Raw genomic sequence first — 20484 nt, forward strand, 5'->3', positions numbered from 1 at the left:
TTGATTAAAGACAGTAAGAAATTCTGCCCCAAATCGCACCCTAACTGTAAGCTGTTTAAGAGTTCCATCACTACATAGTATAAAACAAAGTCGCCTTCTCTGTCCCTATATCTTCAAAACTACGCAGCGGATTTTGATGCGGTTTTTTTGTAATAGATAGTGTGATTCGAGGAGAAGATTTATGTATATAATACATGAACACCATACTAAAGAAACACTGATAATTTTAGAAGTTTGCAATGTGTTGTCGTAACTAAACAAATTCTGTACTATATTTAGTATCAGTATTGCAAACGTGCGAAGCCGGTTTGGTTAGCTAGTTGAGTATAATATTCGGCTATGATAATTACATAAACATAACCACATTACGGACGGTGACTCAAATATCCAAATAACCTATAAATATAAAAGATTCTACCGAGTATCGCTAACGTGCTCCTCAGAATTGTTCCGTTCCCTTCCGCTCCGTTATTTTGTCATGGATCCTATGCTCAGAACCTTACCAAACTTTCACCAAACTACCCTTGAAGTATATCCTGTATAATAAAAAAAGAATCATCACAATTGGTTAAGGTGATTTTCAGTAATTCGCCTATTTGTCGCGCATATACATAATGCAAATTTAGGACTTATGTCGTTTTCATACGGATACCATCATCGGAAAAAAACAATTAAAATGGGATCCCACGGGAAGCACTACCTTTCAAACAAAAAAAAAATATCGAAATCGGTCCACCCAGTAAAAAGTTATGAGGTAACAAACATAAAAAAAAAATACAGACGAATTGATAACCTCCTCCTTTTTGAAGTCGGTTGAAAAGATGAACGGAGTAAGCTGAATATAACAAATTTAGTATCAGTATTGCACCTGTGCGAAGCCGGGTCGGGTTGCTAGTCAATTATATATTTAGTTTCTTATGTGCTATGTTTTGAAATTTATTTAAAAATAAAAAAAATACGATAAAATGTATATTCATATTTAAATTTTAGACCTTATTTAAATCAATATTATTTTCTATTACTAATAACTTGAAACACAAAACCTCAATGAATATCGTTTGGTGTTGTCAGATTATATTGAAATATTTTTCCTGGGAAGAAAGTTAATTTAACGAAAAGGATTATATTTGCTTGTGGTTTTTGATTTTAGCTTCAGTATATTTTAGATATGCAATTTATAGGTGATACTTTGTGTTGGTTTATTAACGTTGTTAGACTGAAATTACTAGAGCTGAGTCCACGAAATATACACGGGCGAGTTTTTTTTTTTAAATTAATAAACTAAGATGGTACGAATTCGACACGAAAGCTAGTAAAGATTCCTAATGGGATGGTTTAAGCTTTGCAGTTTTCTTCTCTTTTTTTCCTTTTGCGTACAATGTTTTACTTAAAACAATTTTCCCAAACAAATCATTTCAATCAAATCAATCATATTTTCTTTAAATAAAGTATAATGACTGACAATGTGGTATAATTTTTTTTAAGTTCAAAGTTTCCATATGAATCAAGGTTATTTCATATTTTTATTTTTATATTCAGCCTATATTACTTAGATATGTTTAAATTAATAAAATTTAATTAATTTTTTTTAAATATATGTATTTATAAATTTAAAGTTAAAAATAAGATGCGATAATTTTAAAAGATTTATTAAAAATATGTGGGATGTCTTTTCATTATCCTGGCAACCCTATACGCACACTGACACACGTATTTCTACAGAGCTGTCAGTTGTTGTAAATTTCTAAAAACACGTTGTACCGCGTATTCTATTCTTTTTGTTATGTATCACACCATCAACTCACAATCACTATTCTCAATCAACTTACATATGTATGTTTGCAAATGGGTTACCTGATGGAAAATGCTAATCACACCCTCAGGTATTGGAGCGTTAAGAAATATCAACCATTCCCCAAGTAATTTCGCAGATACGCTATAGGCCGAAGGCGAAATTATCCCGAATGTGTCACAGCTTAACAGTAACTACTCACTACTACAGGTAAATATTTAATTCTAACTTAACGTATTTTTAGCCTTTATATATTTTGACGACCTCCGTGGTCGAGTGGTGTGTACATCGGTTTTCATGGGTACGCCACTCCGAGGTCCCGGGTTCGATTCCCGGCTGAGTCGATGTAGATTATCGTTAGTTTTATATGTTGTCTTGGGTCTGGGTGTTTGTGGTACTGTCGTTACTTCTGATTTTCCATAACACAAGTGCTTTAGCTACTTACATTGGGATCAGAGTAATGTATGTGATGTTGTCTCGTATTTAAATATTTAAATATGGAGACTATGATAGTAACATCTCAATTTGATTTTATGTTTAGAAGTAATGAAAATTTAATCATTGATATCTTATGTATTGACTTCCGACCCGCTCGGCATCGCACGAGTGCAATGCTGATGCTGACTACAGACTTTTTCTTGTTTCTTTACTATATTGTCCATGTCCATTCTTTACTATATTATACAGAAAAACATTCCACTCGAATCATTCTATCTATTAAAAATCATCCACATCAAAATCTGTTGCGAAATTTGAAAGATCTAAGCATAATATCTACATAGGGACAGACAGCGGTAAGCGACTTTGTTTTATACTATGTTATGATGATGATAATGATAGCGTAAGCCGATTGTGTTAAATTTCAGCCCTACAGTACAGGAAATTAAAGAATCTTGATAGCAATTTTCTAAATTGTTACAATTTAATAAAGAGTTAATTTAAAGACTACAAACTGTATGAGAAAAAATGAAAAACGTATAAAAAATCTTTTTTTTTTTCATCAACAAAGTCCAATTCCGAAAGCCACCTGTAATATTATAATAAATACTATTTGACATCAAACAAATAATTTATAAAAAAAGTTTCTGCATTTTCACATTAAAAATTTCATTAAAAAAATGGTTTCATCATTTTGGCTCCAAACCTAGATGAATTGCAGTTTACAATTAAATTAAATCAAAACAAAACCTGACATAAACCTGTTTTGAATTCCTAAAAAATCTTTCGAATAAACTCGAATGTTTCGCGAGACCCACTAGTTAGAGTTTAATTAACAAAACGTTACTTTTAGAACAAAGGATCGATATGTGAGAATTGAATTCCAATTTGAAACAATACAACTGACAGTAACATACAACTGATAGCAAAATGGGCATTTATATTTCTTATTCGAGATTTTATTACTTTAAATGTTATTCTACGTTTTGATACTTGTTGGTTTCACCGAACTGACAGAGCAAAATACAAACAAAAAGGATAAAAATATATGTTTCATATACATAAGGAAATATTCAATTCTTGTGTTCTTATACTTTTATGTTTAAAGCAAACAGTTTTTATTCACGACCTTTTGTATTATATGTATCGAATATTAAAAGAGTTTTTTTAAACGAATATATGCTGAAATGTGGAATAACAAACTTTACTTTATTTTCATATTTCTCAATGTAAATAAAGTAGTTATAATGTTGAACATTATTAAACAAAATAAAATAAAACCATGCAAACAAGCACCATCGAATTTTCATGTGCTTAATTTGTGCTTATATATCACATCAAACTTGGCAGTAAAGGAAAACCTCTTGACGAAACCTACAAGTTTCAGCAAGTAAAACTTACAAAGTCGGACGATTTTGAATGAAAAAAAAAATGTAGTAATATTTACAAACGATCGGCCGATTTCAATAATACGTGTTTAAATCAAATTATTTTTATTACTTTTTAATGGTTACTTTGAAGCCTGTGCTATTTTTTTAGAAAAAATATTTATTATAACACACACACATGGACAAATAGGTCAGCTGATGGTAAATGATCAGCCCAAAACATATACGCATACCCATTGTCGCTGTATGAAATTAGAACCATTTATTACTTTGTACACCAACCTCGGGAGGTAACAAGTTATGTTTCACTGGCTCATTTTCCCTTCAGAGCGGAGCACAAAAATATGAACTGGTGGTAGGAAATCTGATGAGAATGTATCTGCCCATGGGGCATGGGAAAAGCGGTGCCTTCAAGTCTTATAACGGATAGTTAACAAAGTCTATCCAAATCGCGTTAGTCCTGATTTGAATGAAAGACAGTTAAGCTTGTAACATGGTCATTCAACTATAAAATGTCACTAATACATTAAAATTAACTTCGTCAGACACTCAAAAAAACTGCGCACATTTATAAAATTATAGCCAATATAATCTTCTGCTTAGCGAGTAAAGAAAACATCGGAATCCTACATGTACCGAAAGAAATTCTGACATATTTATTAACTGCAATATAACAGCTTGGAATAATAGCTTACAAATACTTTTCGATAAAAGATAAATAGTCGTTCACTCCATGTACTGAATTGGTTTATTTATAGCGTGTTTCTGTATTGAATTTCTTTTGTTATAAATATTTCTTCAACGAATACATACCTCGTACTAAAAGTTTGGAACTGCAACTGTAATTAATCTGCGCTTCAGTACCTAAAACTCGGATAACGTTGCTTAATTGACGGAGTACCTTTGCTATGATACCCAAAAATATAGAATATAATGCATGTAGGTTTTCAGTTATAATAGTAATTATTAAGTTAGCAAAAACAATATATTTCTGCTTTATTTCGAATAACTATTAATAATTTGTCTTGGTTATAACTTGAAAATACAACGGCTCATATTTTTTATTGTAATAATGTATTAAAATATGGTTATAGTAGTATATCAATGAATGTTAATTGTTCATTAATAATAATGATAATTATTAATTATTTATTGATCAATCGAACTTGTTTGATTTTGTCGTTAAGTTTTATTATAATTATTGACATAATCTGTAGCAGTAGATAAACATCTGCGATAATGTTATCTTAGTCATTCTAAAAGATTTAGGTCAAAGTTACTTAACTCGCTGTTCTATCTCCAATCAATCCAACAAGCCGTCTCAGTAATAATACTAGAATTAATTATTTAAACAAAACGGGTTTGAATATCAACTGGGTCATTTGTTTAAGTCTAATTGCCTAATTGCATTTTTTGGCTTTTATTTGTGTCAAGAGGGCACAGATTATTTCGCCAATGTCACCTGTGAATGCGATATTATAAAATATTTTATTTCATACAGTGTTGCCAACATTGGAATCTCATAATAAAAAAAAACATGAAATACAACAAGTAATTTGATTTTGTTTCCACACACCTTACATATTTGAACATGACATGCACGGCCCTGGGATTTACGAACAATAGGAATAATTCATTGCTTATAGTCCAGTTTGTCGACGTTTCGTTAACAGCATCAAATTTCACAGACAAAACACGCGTAGAGCGCTTTGTGTCGGTCGCTCTTCGTGAAAACTTAACGATGCCAAATCAATACTATGTAATATGTAATGTAAAATCAACACTATGTAATGTATTTGTAAGAGCTAGAATGCAATTAATTTATTATCTTTTTGATAATGCAACGGCTTTTGAATTATATACAAATACTTTTTACAATAGGGACAAATGGAAATTAGAAATCAAAAAGAAATAGAGGAAGGTTTTACAGAATTTATAAGCGTGTGTTTGAATTTTTACTTTGAGAATAAACGTGTATTTGTATTTGTAATATACGTGTAAGTGTTATTTGCCAATTAGCAATTACGATTTGTGTTGAAGACTTTTTTAAAGCTACCTCAGATAAATGAAATATGTCTAATTCAGATACCATATATTGTATTTTCATTGTAACCGTTTATAATCAATGCGTTTTACGCTTTAAGACAACATTTTGGATTGTTTAAATCAACAAATAATTCTTTAAAAGTTGCCTTCTGACGCATGCCAAACATCCCAAGCATAATTGTGCAAACTAGGCATTGCTTGTAAATTTATTTCATGCGGCACCTGTCTAGGTATGATCCGTTTTGATTCTGCTTTCAATTGTGAATATAGTTTTTCTGCAATATCTGGATATTTTGAAGATAAATCCATAATTTCACAAGGATCTTCCTTAATATTAAATAAGCACCAGGTACCTAAAAGAAAAAACATTTAACATACTTCTGTAAATTATCCTTATTCTTTATTAAAATTAGCAATTATTAATAAAACCTTACCATTTTTAGGATAGCATATATTAGATTTAGCCATATTGCATGAAACTTTTATTTTGTTTCTGAGGATTGTATGGCTCATATCAAACGATACCCCAATATCGGACAAAACTGAATATAACGTACTATTTTTCAGAGCATCCTCATAAGATGGACCTGTTCCAATGATACCTTTAAACATATCACCCTGATGATTACTATAATTTGTAATGACGTCTCCAGTAATCAACTTATAATCTTGACTTATGATTGCCATAAAACCTGTGTAATCATCAATTTCGTATATGGCGTCCCTTTTAGATTCTCTATTTGATACAATGCTGTCCCATAAGTCAATACCATCGATATTCGATGGAATTTCAAGACCTGCAGCACTGAGAAGAGTTGGCACCCAATCAGCAACGTGCATGTATCCCTTCCACAAATGCTCTCCTTGTGTTAGGTTTTTGTTCCACACTAGTCCATTCACTCGTATGCCTCCTTCAAATGGAGTCATTTTGAGACCCCTCAACGGCCAGTTAAGTGCATAATTAACAGATATTCCAGATGTTATTCCACCGTTATCTGATATAAACGCTATTATGGTATTATCTAATATACCTTTATCTGACAGTGCTTTAACTATATCTCCTAGACTGTCGTCAAGCTTTTTTACCATCGCTGCAAAATTGAGATTAAAATTAACGCAATATATTTCGCATACATACATTTAGAAAATATAATAACTAGTAGTCGCTACCGGCTTTGCTCGCTCTTTAGGGTGTTGGTTGTCACGTGTTAGGCAAAAAAGTAGTAAGTCCTTTCTTGGAGTTCAAATTTGCTTCATATTAAATTTCATCAAATCCGGTTCGGTTTAGTCGTAAAAGAGCGACGGACAGACAGAGTTACTTTCATATTTATAGTATTATGATAGATTATACGTTATAAGTTTTAAATAATTATCGTCAAATTTAATGTAAACAACCATGATTTTCTTAAACATACTATAAAATGTTGAGTTAGGAGTATTACCAGCATAATACCGTCTCTGCGGTAGATCAATGTGACGCATAGAGCGGACGAGCTCAGGTGGTGCTTGCAGAGGCGCACCTTCGTTCGCAGAATGCGGGGCATTATGGGCCACCATCAAGAACAGAGGCTTAGAAATATCATGTAAATCTATGACTGAAAATTAACAACAAAATCATATGAGCAATATAACTTTATCGAATGCAATGGCAGCAAATAATATACAGCAGAATAATAGTTGTTACAAATTGAATCGACGTTGCAAACCGGACAGTTTCGGTTTAGTTTAGAAGATACATAATAATAAACAGCAACTCGTATACACACACATGCATACATACACTAACACTTTAAACTATTATATAATAAAACTCTGCTGGGAACCATAAAAGAATAAAAAATCAGCACATGTATACATTTATGAAGAATAATTTATTCCTCGTTAACTAGTCCTCTTTCGAGCCACATATTATTTTTTATACACATTTGAGAGTAAAATAAAGTGACAATTTCCCTTTTTACACTTTGATCTTAGCCAAAAGGCCGAGAAGCGGTGAAGGAAAACATCGTGAGAAAACCTGCATGTGACAAATTTCATAGAAATTCTGCCACATGTGTATTCCATCAACCCGCATTGGAACAGCGTGGTGGAATATGTTCCAAACCTTCTCCTTAAAGGGAGAGAAGGCCTTTAGCCCAGCAGTGTGAATTTACAGGATGTTGTTGTTGTTGTTCCCTGTTTACACGAGAAGAATATATTTACATTTTTTTTATGAATGCTTGACTTAGATCTTAGTTTTTCAAGAAAATAGATTAAATGGATTTTAAAATTCGTGTGTATAATGTGTAATCTAATTATATTTCGAATTTAGAAGGAACAAGGCGCTTATGTACAGCGATAACATTACGTTTTTTGGTTTACACATACACACTGAAAACACTTATCTACATACAACATTTACCTTATCAAATCTCTTAGAGATTTATTTTTGTAAATATATAAAGATTACAAGTTAATTGTGAAGCATATTAAGATTACAAGTTGCAATAATTAAGAGGCGGGTGGTATTTTATTGATTAGAAATCGGAAATAAGATCGAATTTAGATTGTTTAACAACATATGCATCAATTTTATATGTTCATATCAAGTTTATATGTTTATATGTTAAGGTAGCATGTGTCTGATGTTAAGAAAATATAATACAAGACTTTATGGTATATGTTATTTTACTGAGACAAATATCTTATGACTTATTCCATATACCATACAAATAATACTGTCAAATAATATGTCAAATATAATGCCAAGATTACAAACAACCTAAGGTAACCAAAATCTGTTTATATATGCTTACATATTTATAAATAATTCAGCTAAAATTTGTGTATTTTCAGTACATAAACGTAAGTCATTTTTATATATTTTTTCAATTATGAATCCCCATTTAACAAGACAGTCCGTGAAGCTGGTAACATCGATATTGATGACGTATCAATTGGTGGTAGGGCTTTGTGCAAGCTCGTCTGGGTAGGTACCACCCACTCATCAGTTATTCTACCGCCAAACAACAGTACTCACTAATGTTGTGTTCCGGTTTGAAGGGTGAATGAGGCAGTGTAACTACAGGCACAAGGGACCAATCATCTTAATTCCCAAGCTGAGTGGCGCATTGACGATTTAAGGAATAGTTAATATTTCTTACAGCGTCATTGGTGACCACTTTACATCAGGTAGCCCATATGCTCGTCCGCCAACCATAAAAAAAAATCAAACGCTTTCTCACTCGTAAAGTGCTAATATTTTAAATCGCTGGTCCACTTTCTTGTATTACATAATACTGTCTGATTTCAAAAGGTTATAACTACGAAACTATATGTCACAAAACAGTTGATTCATGGTGTCGTATTGTTGGTTGCGTCGTGCAAGATGTTTTACCTGTGACGTCATCGGACTACAGTAAGTACGATTGTTTTGTAAAATCATAAAATAATGGAGTATGAATACGTGGATGTTGATTCAAGTGTCATATAAAGAACATAAAAAGCACCGCTGCAACACAAACTAAGATAAAAATATTCGTTCGAATATAAGTAAAGTTCGATAGTTGGCCCAGTGGTAAGAACGCGTGCATCATAACCGATGATAGCGGGTTCAAGCCCAAGCAAGCACCACTATATATATATGTATATGTGCTTAATTTGTGTTTATAATTCATCTCGAGCTCGGCGGTGAAGGAAAACATCGTGAGGAAACCTGCATATATCTAATTTCATCGAAATTCTACCACATGTGCATTCCACCAACCCGCATTGGAACAGCGTGGTGGAATATGTCCAAACCCTCTCCTTAATAGAAGAGGAGGCATTACCCCAGCAGTGGGAAATTTACAGGCTGTTACTTTACTTTTCGATAGTTATTTGAAAATTAAATAAATAATCAATAAAGATGGCATCGTAAATATGCTCGAAATTATAGAAACCGCAAATCAGAGGAATGCTCTCGTCAAAAGGCATCCAAAAAACCTTAAAAGTCCAGAGTTGATCAAAATGCGAGACACGACAGCGCCGAATTCGAAATGTTAATTGAAATTCCTGCTTGCATCTATATCCACCCTGGCACGAGGATACAGATGCTGATTCTCTTCTTAACATAGTATAAAACAAAGTACTTTTTTCAAAAAAGTAGAGTGAATCGTGAGGAAGGTTTTTGTACATAATACATGGACAATACACTAAAGAAACACTGATAATTTTAGAAGTTTGTAATGTGATGTCGTAAATAAACAAATTCTGTAGTATATTTAGTATCAGTGTTGCAGTGATAGTATATATTTTAAACATTATATCGACATGAAATGACATTGCGTAAACCACTCAAGAGACTTTAATGTTATTGTTTGCGTGTATTATTTTAGTTACCACAGACACTTGATGTATCTCATTAAACTATCTATAAATTTATCTGTTTTATAGCTATTATCTTACTCCATGTAGCTGTTAAGAAAATAACAGATTAGTAAAAACTTGTAATTTTGTCTATGTATAAAACAACAACAACAACAGTCTGTAAATTTCCCACCGCTAGGCTAAGGCCTCCTCTTCCTTCGAGAAGAACGTGTTTTTATACATCAGTACAAATAAAAAAAAATAAAAACGAAATATTTACTGATTCACGCCTATCTATTCCTAAATAAATACAGGGTTATCTCGCAGTCCCTGACTACGCATAATACACTGATAACATAATTATTATCAGTACCATTATGTTAATTACTATAATAGAATACAAAACAATAACTATTTATTAATAGTTATTGTTTTGTATTCTATTATAGTAATTAACATAATGGTACTGATAAAAAATACTATTGTATTTTTTAATATATGTCTCTTGCCGATAGAAATGATTTCCTGAAACTATGATTTGAATAAGATTCAGATTAAACGAAGTTAAATTAATTTGAAATATATATTTATGTCCAGTGCAATTTTTTAACGTTTAATTTGTAATAGAAGAATATTTGTTGCCAGAGATCCGTACATAAGTATTATTTTATTACAATTTTTATCCATCATTCGTTATAAATTAATATATTAGTTAACTTTTAAATATACAATTTATTTCGTGGTTTTAGTATTTAATTTGTGCTTTATGATTTACCTAACAACCCGTTCCATTTCCGTGCAGGTACAATTAATTATTAATAAACAAAATGAGAAGTACGCTTACCAACTAAATATTAATTAGTTATAATTGTTTTATAAAATTTATTCATTCATTAATTTGCATAACTATATCATATTAAAAATATATAAATATTTTTTTTTTATTACAGACAGCCAGATAGAAATTGTAATATGTGTCTATACCTACTAACAGCCACAAAATTAGTGATAAATCCGATGTATAATATATACTAATGCTCTTACACTCCTTATGCATTTTTGCAAATACTATAAAGAGTGTAAGAGTGTGTGCACGCACGCGTGAATTAATATCATAGATTCCAAGGAGGCGTCACATTGACTGTATTGCTTACAAAAGGGTGGGTAGGATTTATACTTCTTTGAAATTGGTTTGTCGACTGAATCACAATACGAATTATGTATACACTATTATTAAGCAACTTACGTGATATAGCTTCTTTATTATAAACGTCAGTGATGTATCCTTCAACATCCCAAGCTGCAGTATCGTTTCGAAACAGATCAAACCCTGACACATCTCCGACACTCCACTGAACAAAGATATATTTAAATAATATGCGGTAATGATATAAAATAATTATAAAACAAAATTCACTTTATTCGTTTCCAAATATACTGATTGCATTAAAATTGGCCAAACGATATCATTATTATGTTCAGGCAATTACTATTAGAAATATCCATTGTAATTATGTGGTTTTAAATAAATTATTTTTGTTAATTGTGTAATAAACTACAAATTTTAAACATAAATAAATATTGGACAACATCACATACATTACTCTGATTCTAAGCAGCAAGTAAGCAGCTAAAGCACGTTTGTTATGGAAAATCAGAAGTAACGACGGTACCACAAACACTTCTGTTTATGGTACCATCGTTACTTCTGATCCCAAGACAACATAGAAAAGTAATGAACTTTTTCTACATCGACTCATGAAACGACTGATCGAACCTTTGCGTGCCTACGAAAACTGGTGTACACACAACTCGACCACAGAGGTCGTCAAATATGAATAAAGTGACACACATGTGACTTTACTGCTTCTATTACTAGTACGTAATAAATTATGCAAAAATGTACGTGTGAATAGAGATTTTGTACAGTTGAAATGTTTACTGATCTTTAGGAAAATGTTTACTGATCTTTAGGAAAATGTGTACTGATCTTTAGGAAAAACAAAGAAGATTATGTAACAACATACCGTTTCCAATAACGTGTACTCATAATAATCAATATAACCGCCTCGATGGCCGAAATGAGAGTCAAAACCCCGAGATGTTGGCAAATATTCGACGCGAGATTGGCCAACGTGCCATTTCCCGACCAAATGTGTAGCATAACCGGCCTCCTTGAAATACTGGGGAAGCGTTTTCTCCGTTATTGGGAGAGCTCTATCCTCAGCATTTGTTAGGGGATAGCCCTGCATTCCTGTAAATAAGAATTCATTACTAATATCAATTCAAGAAGATAACGATTTTTAAAATTGTAAATCATGCAATATTATATAATTTATTAAATAAAGTAAAGTAACACCCTGTAAATTTCCCACTGCTGGGCTAAGGCCTCCTCTTCTATTAAGGAGAGGGTTTGCAACATATTCCACCACGCTGTTCCAATCCGGGTTGGTGGAATGCACATGTGGCAGAATTTCTCGCGATGCTTTCCTTCACCGCCGAGCACGAGATGAATTATCAACACATATTAAGCATATATATATAGTGGAGCTTGTCTGGGTTTGAACCCGAAATCATCGGTTAAGATGCACGCGTTCTAACCACTGGGCCATCTCAGCGCCTATCTATTAAATGCTCTGATCAAATTTCTAATGACTATGAATTACTATTAATATATTTTAATTGGAAGAAATATTATTAGATATTGAATACAGAAACAACTTCCAACTAGTCAATAAATGGCTTATTTAATTAAATCAATTCTGAAAACATTAACTGAAAATCATCGATTAAATTTTGTAACTGTGTCTAGTAATTAATTATTATTGGTATAATGAGCATTAAATTAGCGTACAATGTATTTAAATACCAATTCCGTTTTGAGCAGACTAATTTCACATAATTACATAAAAAGTCTTTCTGCTTATAACCTCACCACAACTAGGTACAATACTGAATATATGTATAGTATATTCAGTACAGTAGTACTGCTATCTTTATGTCAAATTTCTTTACGATTTGTATTAAGAAATTTGACACAAGGATCGCCTAGATAATGATAAATGCGTTTTTACAATAGTTGCTCAGAATTTTTAAAAAAATATTCAATTATAAAATTTAAAATAATCGTTAAAGATCGTTTGTTTGCTAAAGCATATAACTAATGACATTTTAGTTGATTGCACTCCATTGGAATGAGATGAAATGAAATAACGAAAATATTTTTGTTATAACTATACAGGAAAACGAAATAAAATAATAAATATATGTATATTTCGCTGCATTTGACTGTTTATAAATAACGTTTAATGTATTATTATGTTTATTAAAATACACATAACAGACAATGACGCTGATAGCCAACCGAGATACAGCTATTAAACATAACATCATCTTCCTGCCCTTATCCCAATTTTATTTAGGGTCGGCGCAGCATGTCTTCTCCTTCCATACTTATCTGTCAGACGTCATCTTACAAGTAACATTCTTTCTTGCCATATCGTCTTTCACACAATCCATCCATCGTTTCCTTGGTCTTCTACCTCTATATCCATCCACATCCATGCTCAAGGCCTTCCTCACAATATTTTCCTAAACATAACGACGTTCTTTAAATATTTTGATACAAAAGTTACATGAATTACCACGAAGTGTATATTAGACAATTTAAGGTTTAATATGATTGTCGAGCTATTTTCGAATATGTTTATGACAGTTTTAGAATTAGTCCGTATATTTTGACATAAGTGGCCCTGTCTGAAACGTCACTTAGATATTTAGGTTGACAATAAATGGATGTACAGTCGGGGTAAGAAAAGGTTCGTCACCTTAAGATCTATTTTCGTGTGCTTAGTATGAGCGATAATCTGCTTTACCGATTGAGAATGATAATAACTTGATCTTTAGATTGAAAAGAAAGAGCTTAAGACTTGATACAGGAATGAATTTAAAAAATTGAGGAAGGATAATATATATGGAAAAATAATATATGTGCAGTCAGAGTAAGAAATCACTCACATAAAATCTAGAACTCACTATGCTTGAGAATTAAGAATATGGTTTATGTATAAATTTTATTTTGACGAGGCTTAATATTTTTAATAGACCAATTTAAAACTTACCATGGAATCTCATTATAGAAAGGAATACTATGCCTCAGGAAGGATATATTAACTATATGTTATTAGTTTACCTTTCTTCCTTAGATATATACAATGATTTTCACCGTTTCTTTAAAAAAATATATGATTGCTAATATTTATAAAATTATAAACATACTGTTAAAGCAACTTTAAATATAAGCTCTTTATTAAAAGTATGCCGAAGAATCTCTTATAGAAAATACTTTGTTGTTTGTTGTATTAATATTACTCTTTATAAGATGGTAGATTATAAAAGTGATACCTAGTTAGACTCACAGTTTTATAAACCTATAGTGTCCATATAATTCATTTTATGTAAAAAAAATTACCACTCGTTTTTTTATTTCTACTACCTAAATACTGTAATTGCCTACTTATATACTGTAAAATAAGAAACCTCGATTAATTCTAGACTATAAGTCTACTATCTGAAATGGTCTACTGTCAATTCAATTAAAATTTTTATTAATAATTTTAGCAAAAATTCTGTAATTTTCAATGGTTCCATTCGTATTATTGTTTTTAAATTTACGTTATGAAAATATAAGGAACAAATTATAGCAATAACACGGTAAAATATTTAAAAATTAAAAATTAGGCGGACGTTTTACACGATTGAGACCATTTGAGACACTCATTGGCAAGTTTCACTTACACTCTTTGAAGCTAAGATTTTATGTCCACATAATAACACTAGCTAACATAAATATCTAAAAGCCCGCATAAAAATATGCAATTATTTAATTACTAAGCCATACAAATTATGTTAAAAATATCATTATACCTGTAACGTGAGCGAATTTCCCCGTGAGGAGAGCCGAGCGTGAAGGTGTGCATACACAATGACTGTAATATCGTTCCAGAGCCACCCCGGTGTACGCCAGGAGGTCTATATTCGGGGTTAAAATTTGATTCGATCCGTGGAAACTCACATCATCCCAGCCCTGCAATAGCAACTTGGCTTATTATTTTATTAATAAAAAAAATTAGGACCTGTCCTAGCTTCGTACAGAAATAGTGGTCTATATTTTTTTATGATGTAGTTAGACGGATGGGCCACCTAATGGTAAGTGGTCACCACCGCCCACAATCATTAGCGCTGCAATAATTAATAACTATTACTTACATAAACAATACACCACCAACAGAACTAAGATGTTATGCCCCTTGTGCCTGACTTTCTCACTCTCCTTCCAAACACAACAGTATTAAGTATTGCCGTGATGAGGTAAAATATTAAGTGAGTGGTACGGACCCAAACGAGCTTGCCTAACCCTACCGCCAAGTAAAAATTTTATGTACTAATAGTTAAAACTCTATATTAGTTTACACGGTGGACTCCAGTAAACCCACAAAACGTTTTAGCGATAACTATAATAACATCGATGTTCAAAACATTTTTAAGCCCGTCTACTTAAGTTCTAGATGCTAGTTCCTTCTACATACTACTTCATCATTTTTTTTTACAACGGCCTGTAAATTCCCACTGCTGGGCTAAAAGCCTCCTCTCCCTTTGAGGAGAAGGTTTGGAACATATTCCACCACGCTGTTCCAATGCGGGTTGGTGGAATACACATGTGGCAGAATTTCTATGAAATTTGTCACATGCAGGTTTCCTCGCGATGTTTTCCTTCACTGCTGAGCACGAGATGAATTATAAAGACAAATTAAGCACATGAGACTGCGGTGCTTGCCTGGGTTTGAACCCGCAAACATCGGTTAAGATGCACGCCTTCTAACCACTGGGCCATCTCGACTTGACCTGTCATCATAATTTATGTTTAAATATACATGGTATTATAGTTGTGTAATATAATTATGTCCCTGTTATAACGATTTCAATTTCGAATTTAATTTGTGACATTTGAACATATGAAATTGCACAGTGTCCTTGTGATCTGTGAGTTGTTGGTGGTCACCCGCAATTAATTCGAATTATCTATTTTTCATACATAACGTTCATAAAACCAAGTACATCTCATAAATATACTATTTCATCCAACTGCGCAGGAGATGTCGTACTATACTATACTATACTATATATACCTACTAAGATATACATACATATGTATAGTACGACACAACTTAGATTGATTTGAGTACGCTATCCCAAATTATCAATATTTATTTCTCATGTGAATATGATTTTTACACAAACCTAATAACTTGTAATATCATATTATATTCGTCATTTTGACACGTCGTTTTACATGCACTTGCTTTCTTGGGTTGAACTGACACGAGAATCTATAGCGACGGATAGGGTCGAATAGCGCGATAGGAAGCTATTCTAAATATTCTATTGATTGTGTAAATTGGCAGTAAACGGTTTTATTTTCATTTCATTGCATTATCCGATGCTACATCTAATTTGTGTCGTACTATACTTATTAAAACTTGTACTCATTCGCTTTTTATAGAATAGTACACAAACCTTTCTATTTATCACGGTTAAATTAATAAGATATCCGGAAGTGTTTGCATTTAATAGATTTTATCGTTAGAAATACAAACGATACGCAAAAAAAAGTTAAAATTGTTTGTCATTGTATTTCACGGATTTAGTTTCTGACAATTTGATTACAATGTCAATATATCAATTATAAATAGTTTATTTTCAGTCATTGCATTTTACATTTATTTCTCACTGCAATTCAACCTGCACTATAATATTTTCTACATCTTCAAATATAAATTGTCGCGGTTTTACACTCATCCTTAATCAGCAGTTAAGTTTAATCCATACTAATATTATGAATGCGACAGTAATTCTGTGTTACCTCTTCACGCTTGTATCTCCGAACCGTGTGAGATGAAATTTCGTATGGAAATAGTTTGAGGGCCGGGAAAGGACATTGACTATTTAATATATAATTATTATTAAATACGGGGTAACGGTCATGTGCCATAAGCAAAATTAAACACAGGTAACGCCGCGGGTTCAGACAGTGATTAATTAAATGATTATGGCTATGTATCGTTTATCTTCAACGTGAGATTTTCAAATTTCAACCAGCATTTACAACAGTATGCATTATGGACAGCAACAAAGTAAAAGACTTACTTTATGCCCGACCCTTACATTGTCTTATTTTTTTATGTTAACTTTGTACTATTAAGTAACTCGTGTTTTTATTTGCATAGTTCTTATTATTGTTTATGATTATGTATGGGCACGGTACAATTTACATTTATTTTATTTTATGAATAAAACTTTATTCAAACGAGGAATGTAAATAAGATAAAAGACTAAACGAGTATAATTTCAGTCATATAACCATATAAAATAAAGAGTTAGGTACTTACCATATCATCAGCGATAATTAATATAACATTCGGACGATTCAATTTACCCGGAACACAAAATGAGAGCAAAGAAAATAGTAAAAAGCACGAATACTTGAAAATCATTAACATTATGTTATAAAAATATGAAAACTATTCACAAAATATAAACAAAACTCGTCTATCGAAGCATATTCAAACTATAATCAAATTTCTCGAAACTCACTAGCTATAAATATATTCAACGACAAAAATATACATTAAAATGAGAAGTTCAATTTCACAAAACGGACTGTACTATGTAACACATATATTTTGTAGTATTATGTGTTTAAAATATAAGCAACATAACACACAAACGTGTGTTGAAACGATCTTCTCGTATCTAACGTGTGAAAAGTATTGATTGACATAGTATAATATTATATGGTATTTATGTCAATGAAACGTTTAAAAACCAGCACTCGTTTATCAAATCAACGTATGATAACACACATTTTATGTACACTCGATATCTCCTGAGATTTATGAATTATATATCTTTATGTAACATCTATAGGTACATGTATATATAAATATAACAATTATAAATATTCATAAATGATACCATTATGAGTTTTATAGCTTCTTTAAACACTCCCAGTTTTATTAGTCAATTTAAAGAGGAGTTCCTAGCTCGTCCGTTCTTTCTTTTTGTGCTCGATATAAATATAGTCGCCGATTGTAAATCGATTTCAATGATTCTTTGTAATCGGACTAGACTAAAACCTTCATTAAGTTGATCATAGAAAAACATTGCTTGGATACATTAGCGTGGGACTAGATGATTCGTCACACACTTCATCAGAGCGCTTTCTCATTTAAGCAGAATGTTTCTAAAGGTGTGCATATACTCTTTTTCTTTACCATGTTGAACATGTACAAACTTTAATAGTTTCATTAAGTTTATATAATAAACTTAATGAAAATTAAAAATATATTTTTTTTAATACATTCTGTCTTTGCTTGGATGGTGTCAATATTATATAAGAAGAATATACCTACATCAAATATATTGTTGGTACTTACTGTATTTACCTAATATCCAGTCCTAACTCAATTTTGTTTGCGTATGTTATGACTACTATGTTATTCCGTTTTAGAAGGGAAGTTGTCCGTCCTGATTTAATTCATTCGCGTAAAATTCGTACAGTTATCTCTTTTACAATTAAAGTTAAAATTTCCAAAAAGTTCTTTAGTGACTATGCTCGAGATCATATTATGAGTCACTTATTGGCTTATATACAAAAAAATCTCATAACAAATGATTATTTTATCAAAATTATTAATAAAATACCAACTAACACTGTTATTATTATTGTATAACATCTTTTCTGATAGAGCAAGGGTCGAAACATGGATATAATTCACGTACTTTATTAAACGTTAAGAATATTTTTAAATGTCCAAGATTTTTTCTTGTCTTGGCATTTTCCTTTTTATCATTTTTAAATTCAATCTTTATCGTTTGCCCATCGAAAGTAATTTGTTTAATACCAAGGACTAAGAATATCAAAACTTTAACAATTCTTATATCTATTTTATTAATATTCCGTTTTTAATTGATGCTACTACATATTACTATTTAAAAATAAATTTGATTAAAAATAAATGAACAATAAGTGTATTTCGAGTTATTGAAAATCATTTGTTTAAAGATCAGTGTCGTGAAGACTGCGAACACGCTTTATCTTTATTTATTTTTATTTTGAGGGAAATGCAAGAACAAAGTCAATTTATATAACTATCGACCCGCCCCGGAATCGCACGGGTGCAATACCGATATTAAGTAAACTACAAAATGTCTTTATATACAATGTTGATAGTTTTTTTGTCATTAGACAATAAAACCCGCTGTGACTTTGGATGATATTGATCCATATTAAATGCACAACGTCTTTAAGGCATTTAATTGAATAAGATTTGGAAGAAATGGTTAAATCGATATAAAATGGTCATTGTGGGTTATCAATGAGAGAGAGATACATACTTTCCCCGACCTTTTTGTTTACTTTTTTAAAGGGTACAAGTGTAGTAGTATTTAATCAATCTCGTGGGGTTCACTTAGTGTTTGCAATGTTAACGCAAAAAGTGTGGATATACGACATTAGGACTTTAAAATTATCAGTCTTTCTAGTATATTATGAATGTATTATACACTAAAACTTTCATCTCGAATCGATATATTTATTAAAAAAAACTTCAACCTTATTAGTGACGTCTTTTGAAAGATCTAAGCATACACAGGGTCAGACAGACAGCTGGGAGCGACTTTGTTTTATAGTATGAATTGATATTCAAATATATATTTTTAAACCAATACCTATGTAGCGCGTACTAAGATACATTATTATTACTTGTCTACACGATAAATCGTTTGGGGTTTAAGTAAAATTAATGATTATGTCTGTTGTCGAATGCTACTTGATGGCTGCGACTTCTCTCGCGTTTTAGAAGTTGACTGTAAGGTGTTAAGGATACTTTCGCATTTATAATATTAGTTTATACTAGATGTGCCTGCGACTTCACGGACCTTAGAATTAAAAAAAAAGTTATTGTTGAAGACTTTAGACTAAAGTTACTCCTTATTACATCAGCTTTCTCCCAGTGAAAGTTCGGTCAAAATCGGTACAACCGTTCCAGACATGAGCCGAAACAAACAAACAGACAGTTAGACAATTGGAAAAGTGTTATTTAGTATAAGTACCGTGTATTTTAGTATTACAAACAGACGCTCTAACTTTATTATATGTGTAGATAATTATTACTTTACTGCATAATCACAATTGCTAAATTGAAAAAAATATAGAGCAACATTTGTTATCATAGACAAAACCTTGGCATTGAAATGATCGCCGGATGGCTGTTCCTTATCATGTTAGATTTGGATGTATCGTGGATTTACTCGCGTTTGTAAGCGAATATATAAGGCCTCCTCTCCCTTTGAGGAAAAGGTTTCGAACATATTCCACCACCCTGTTCCAATGCGGGTTGGTGGAATACACATGTGACAGAAGTTTTATAAAAT

General features: G+C 31.7%; 1 protein-coding gene across 1 annotated transcript; it reads right to left on the reverse strand.

The window, feature by feature from the left end:
* Positions 1-5740: 5740 nt before the first annotated feature.
* LOC124532615 (arylsulfatase J-like) lies at positions 5741-17825 on the reverse strand. Its single transcript, XM_047107600.1, has 7 exons — positions 17439-17825; positions 14917-15076; positions 12018-12244; positions 11237-11342; positions 7107-7259; positions 6099-6755; positions 5741-6017 (listed from the first exon to the last, which is right to left on the reverse strand). The coding sequence occupies exons 1-7, from the start codon at positions 17547-17549 to the stop codon at positions 5800-5802; spliced, it is 1632 nt and encodes a 543-aa protein (XP_046963556.1). The 5' UTR covers positions 17550-17825; the 3' UTR covers positions 5741-5799.
* Between the last annotated feature and the right edge of the window lie 2659 nt (positions 17826-20484).

The sequence above is a fragment of the Vanessa cardui genome, chromosome 9 (genome assembly GCF_905220365.1).
Source record: "Vanessa cardui chromosome 9, ilVanCard2.1, whole genome shotgun sequence".
Lineage (NCBI taxonomy): Eukaryota > Metazoa > Arthropoda > Insecta > Lepidoptera > Nymphalidae > Vanessa > Vanessa cardui.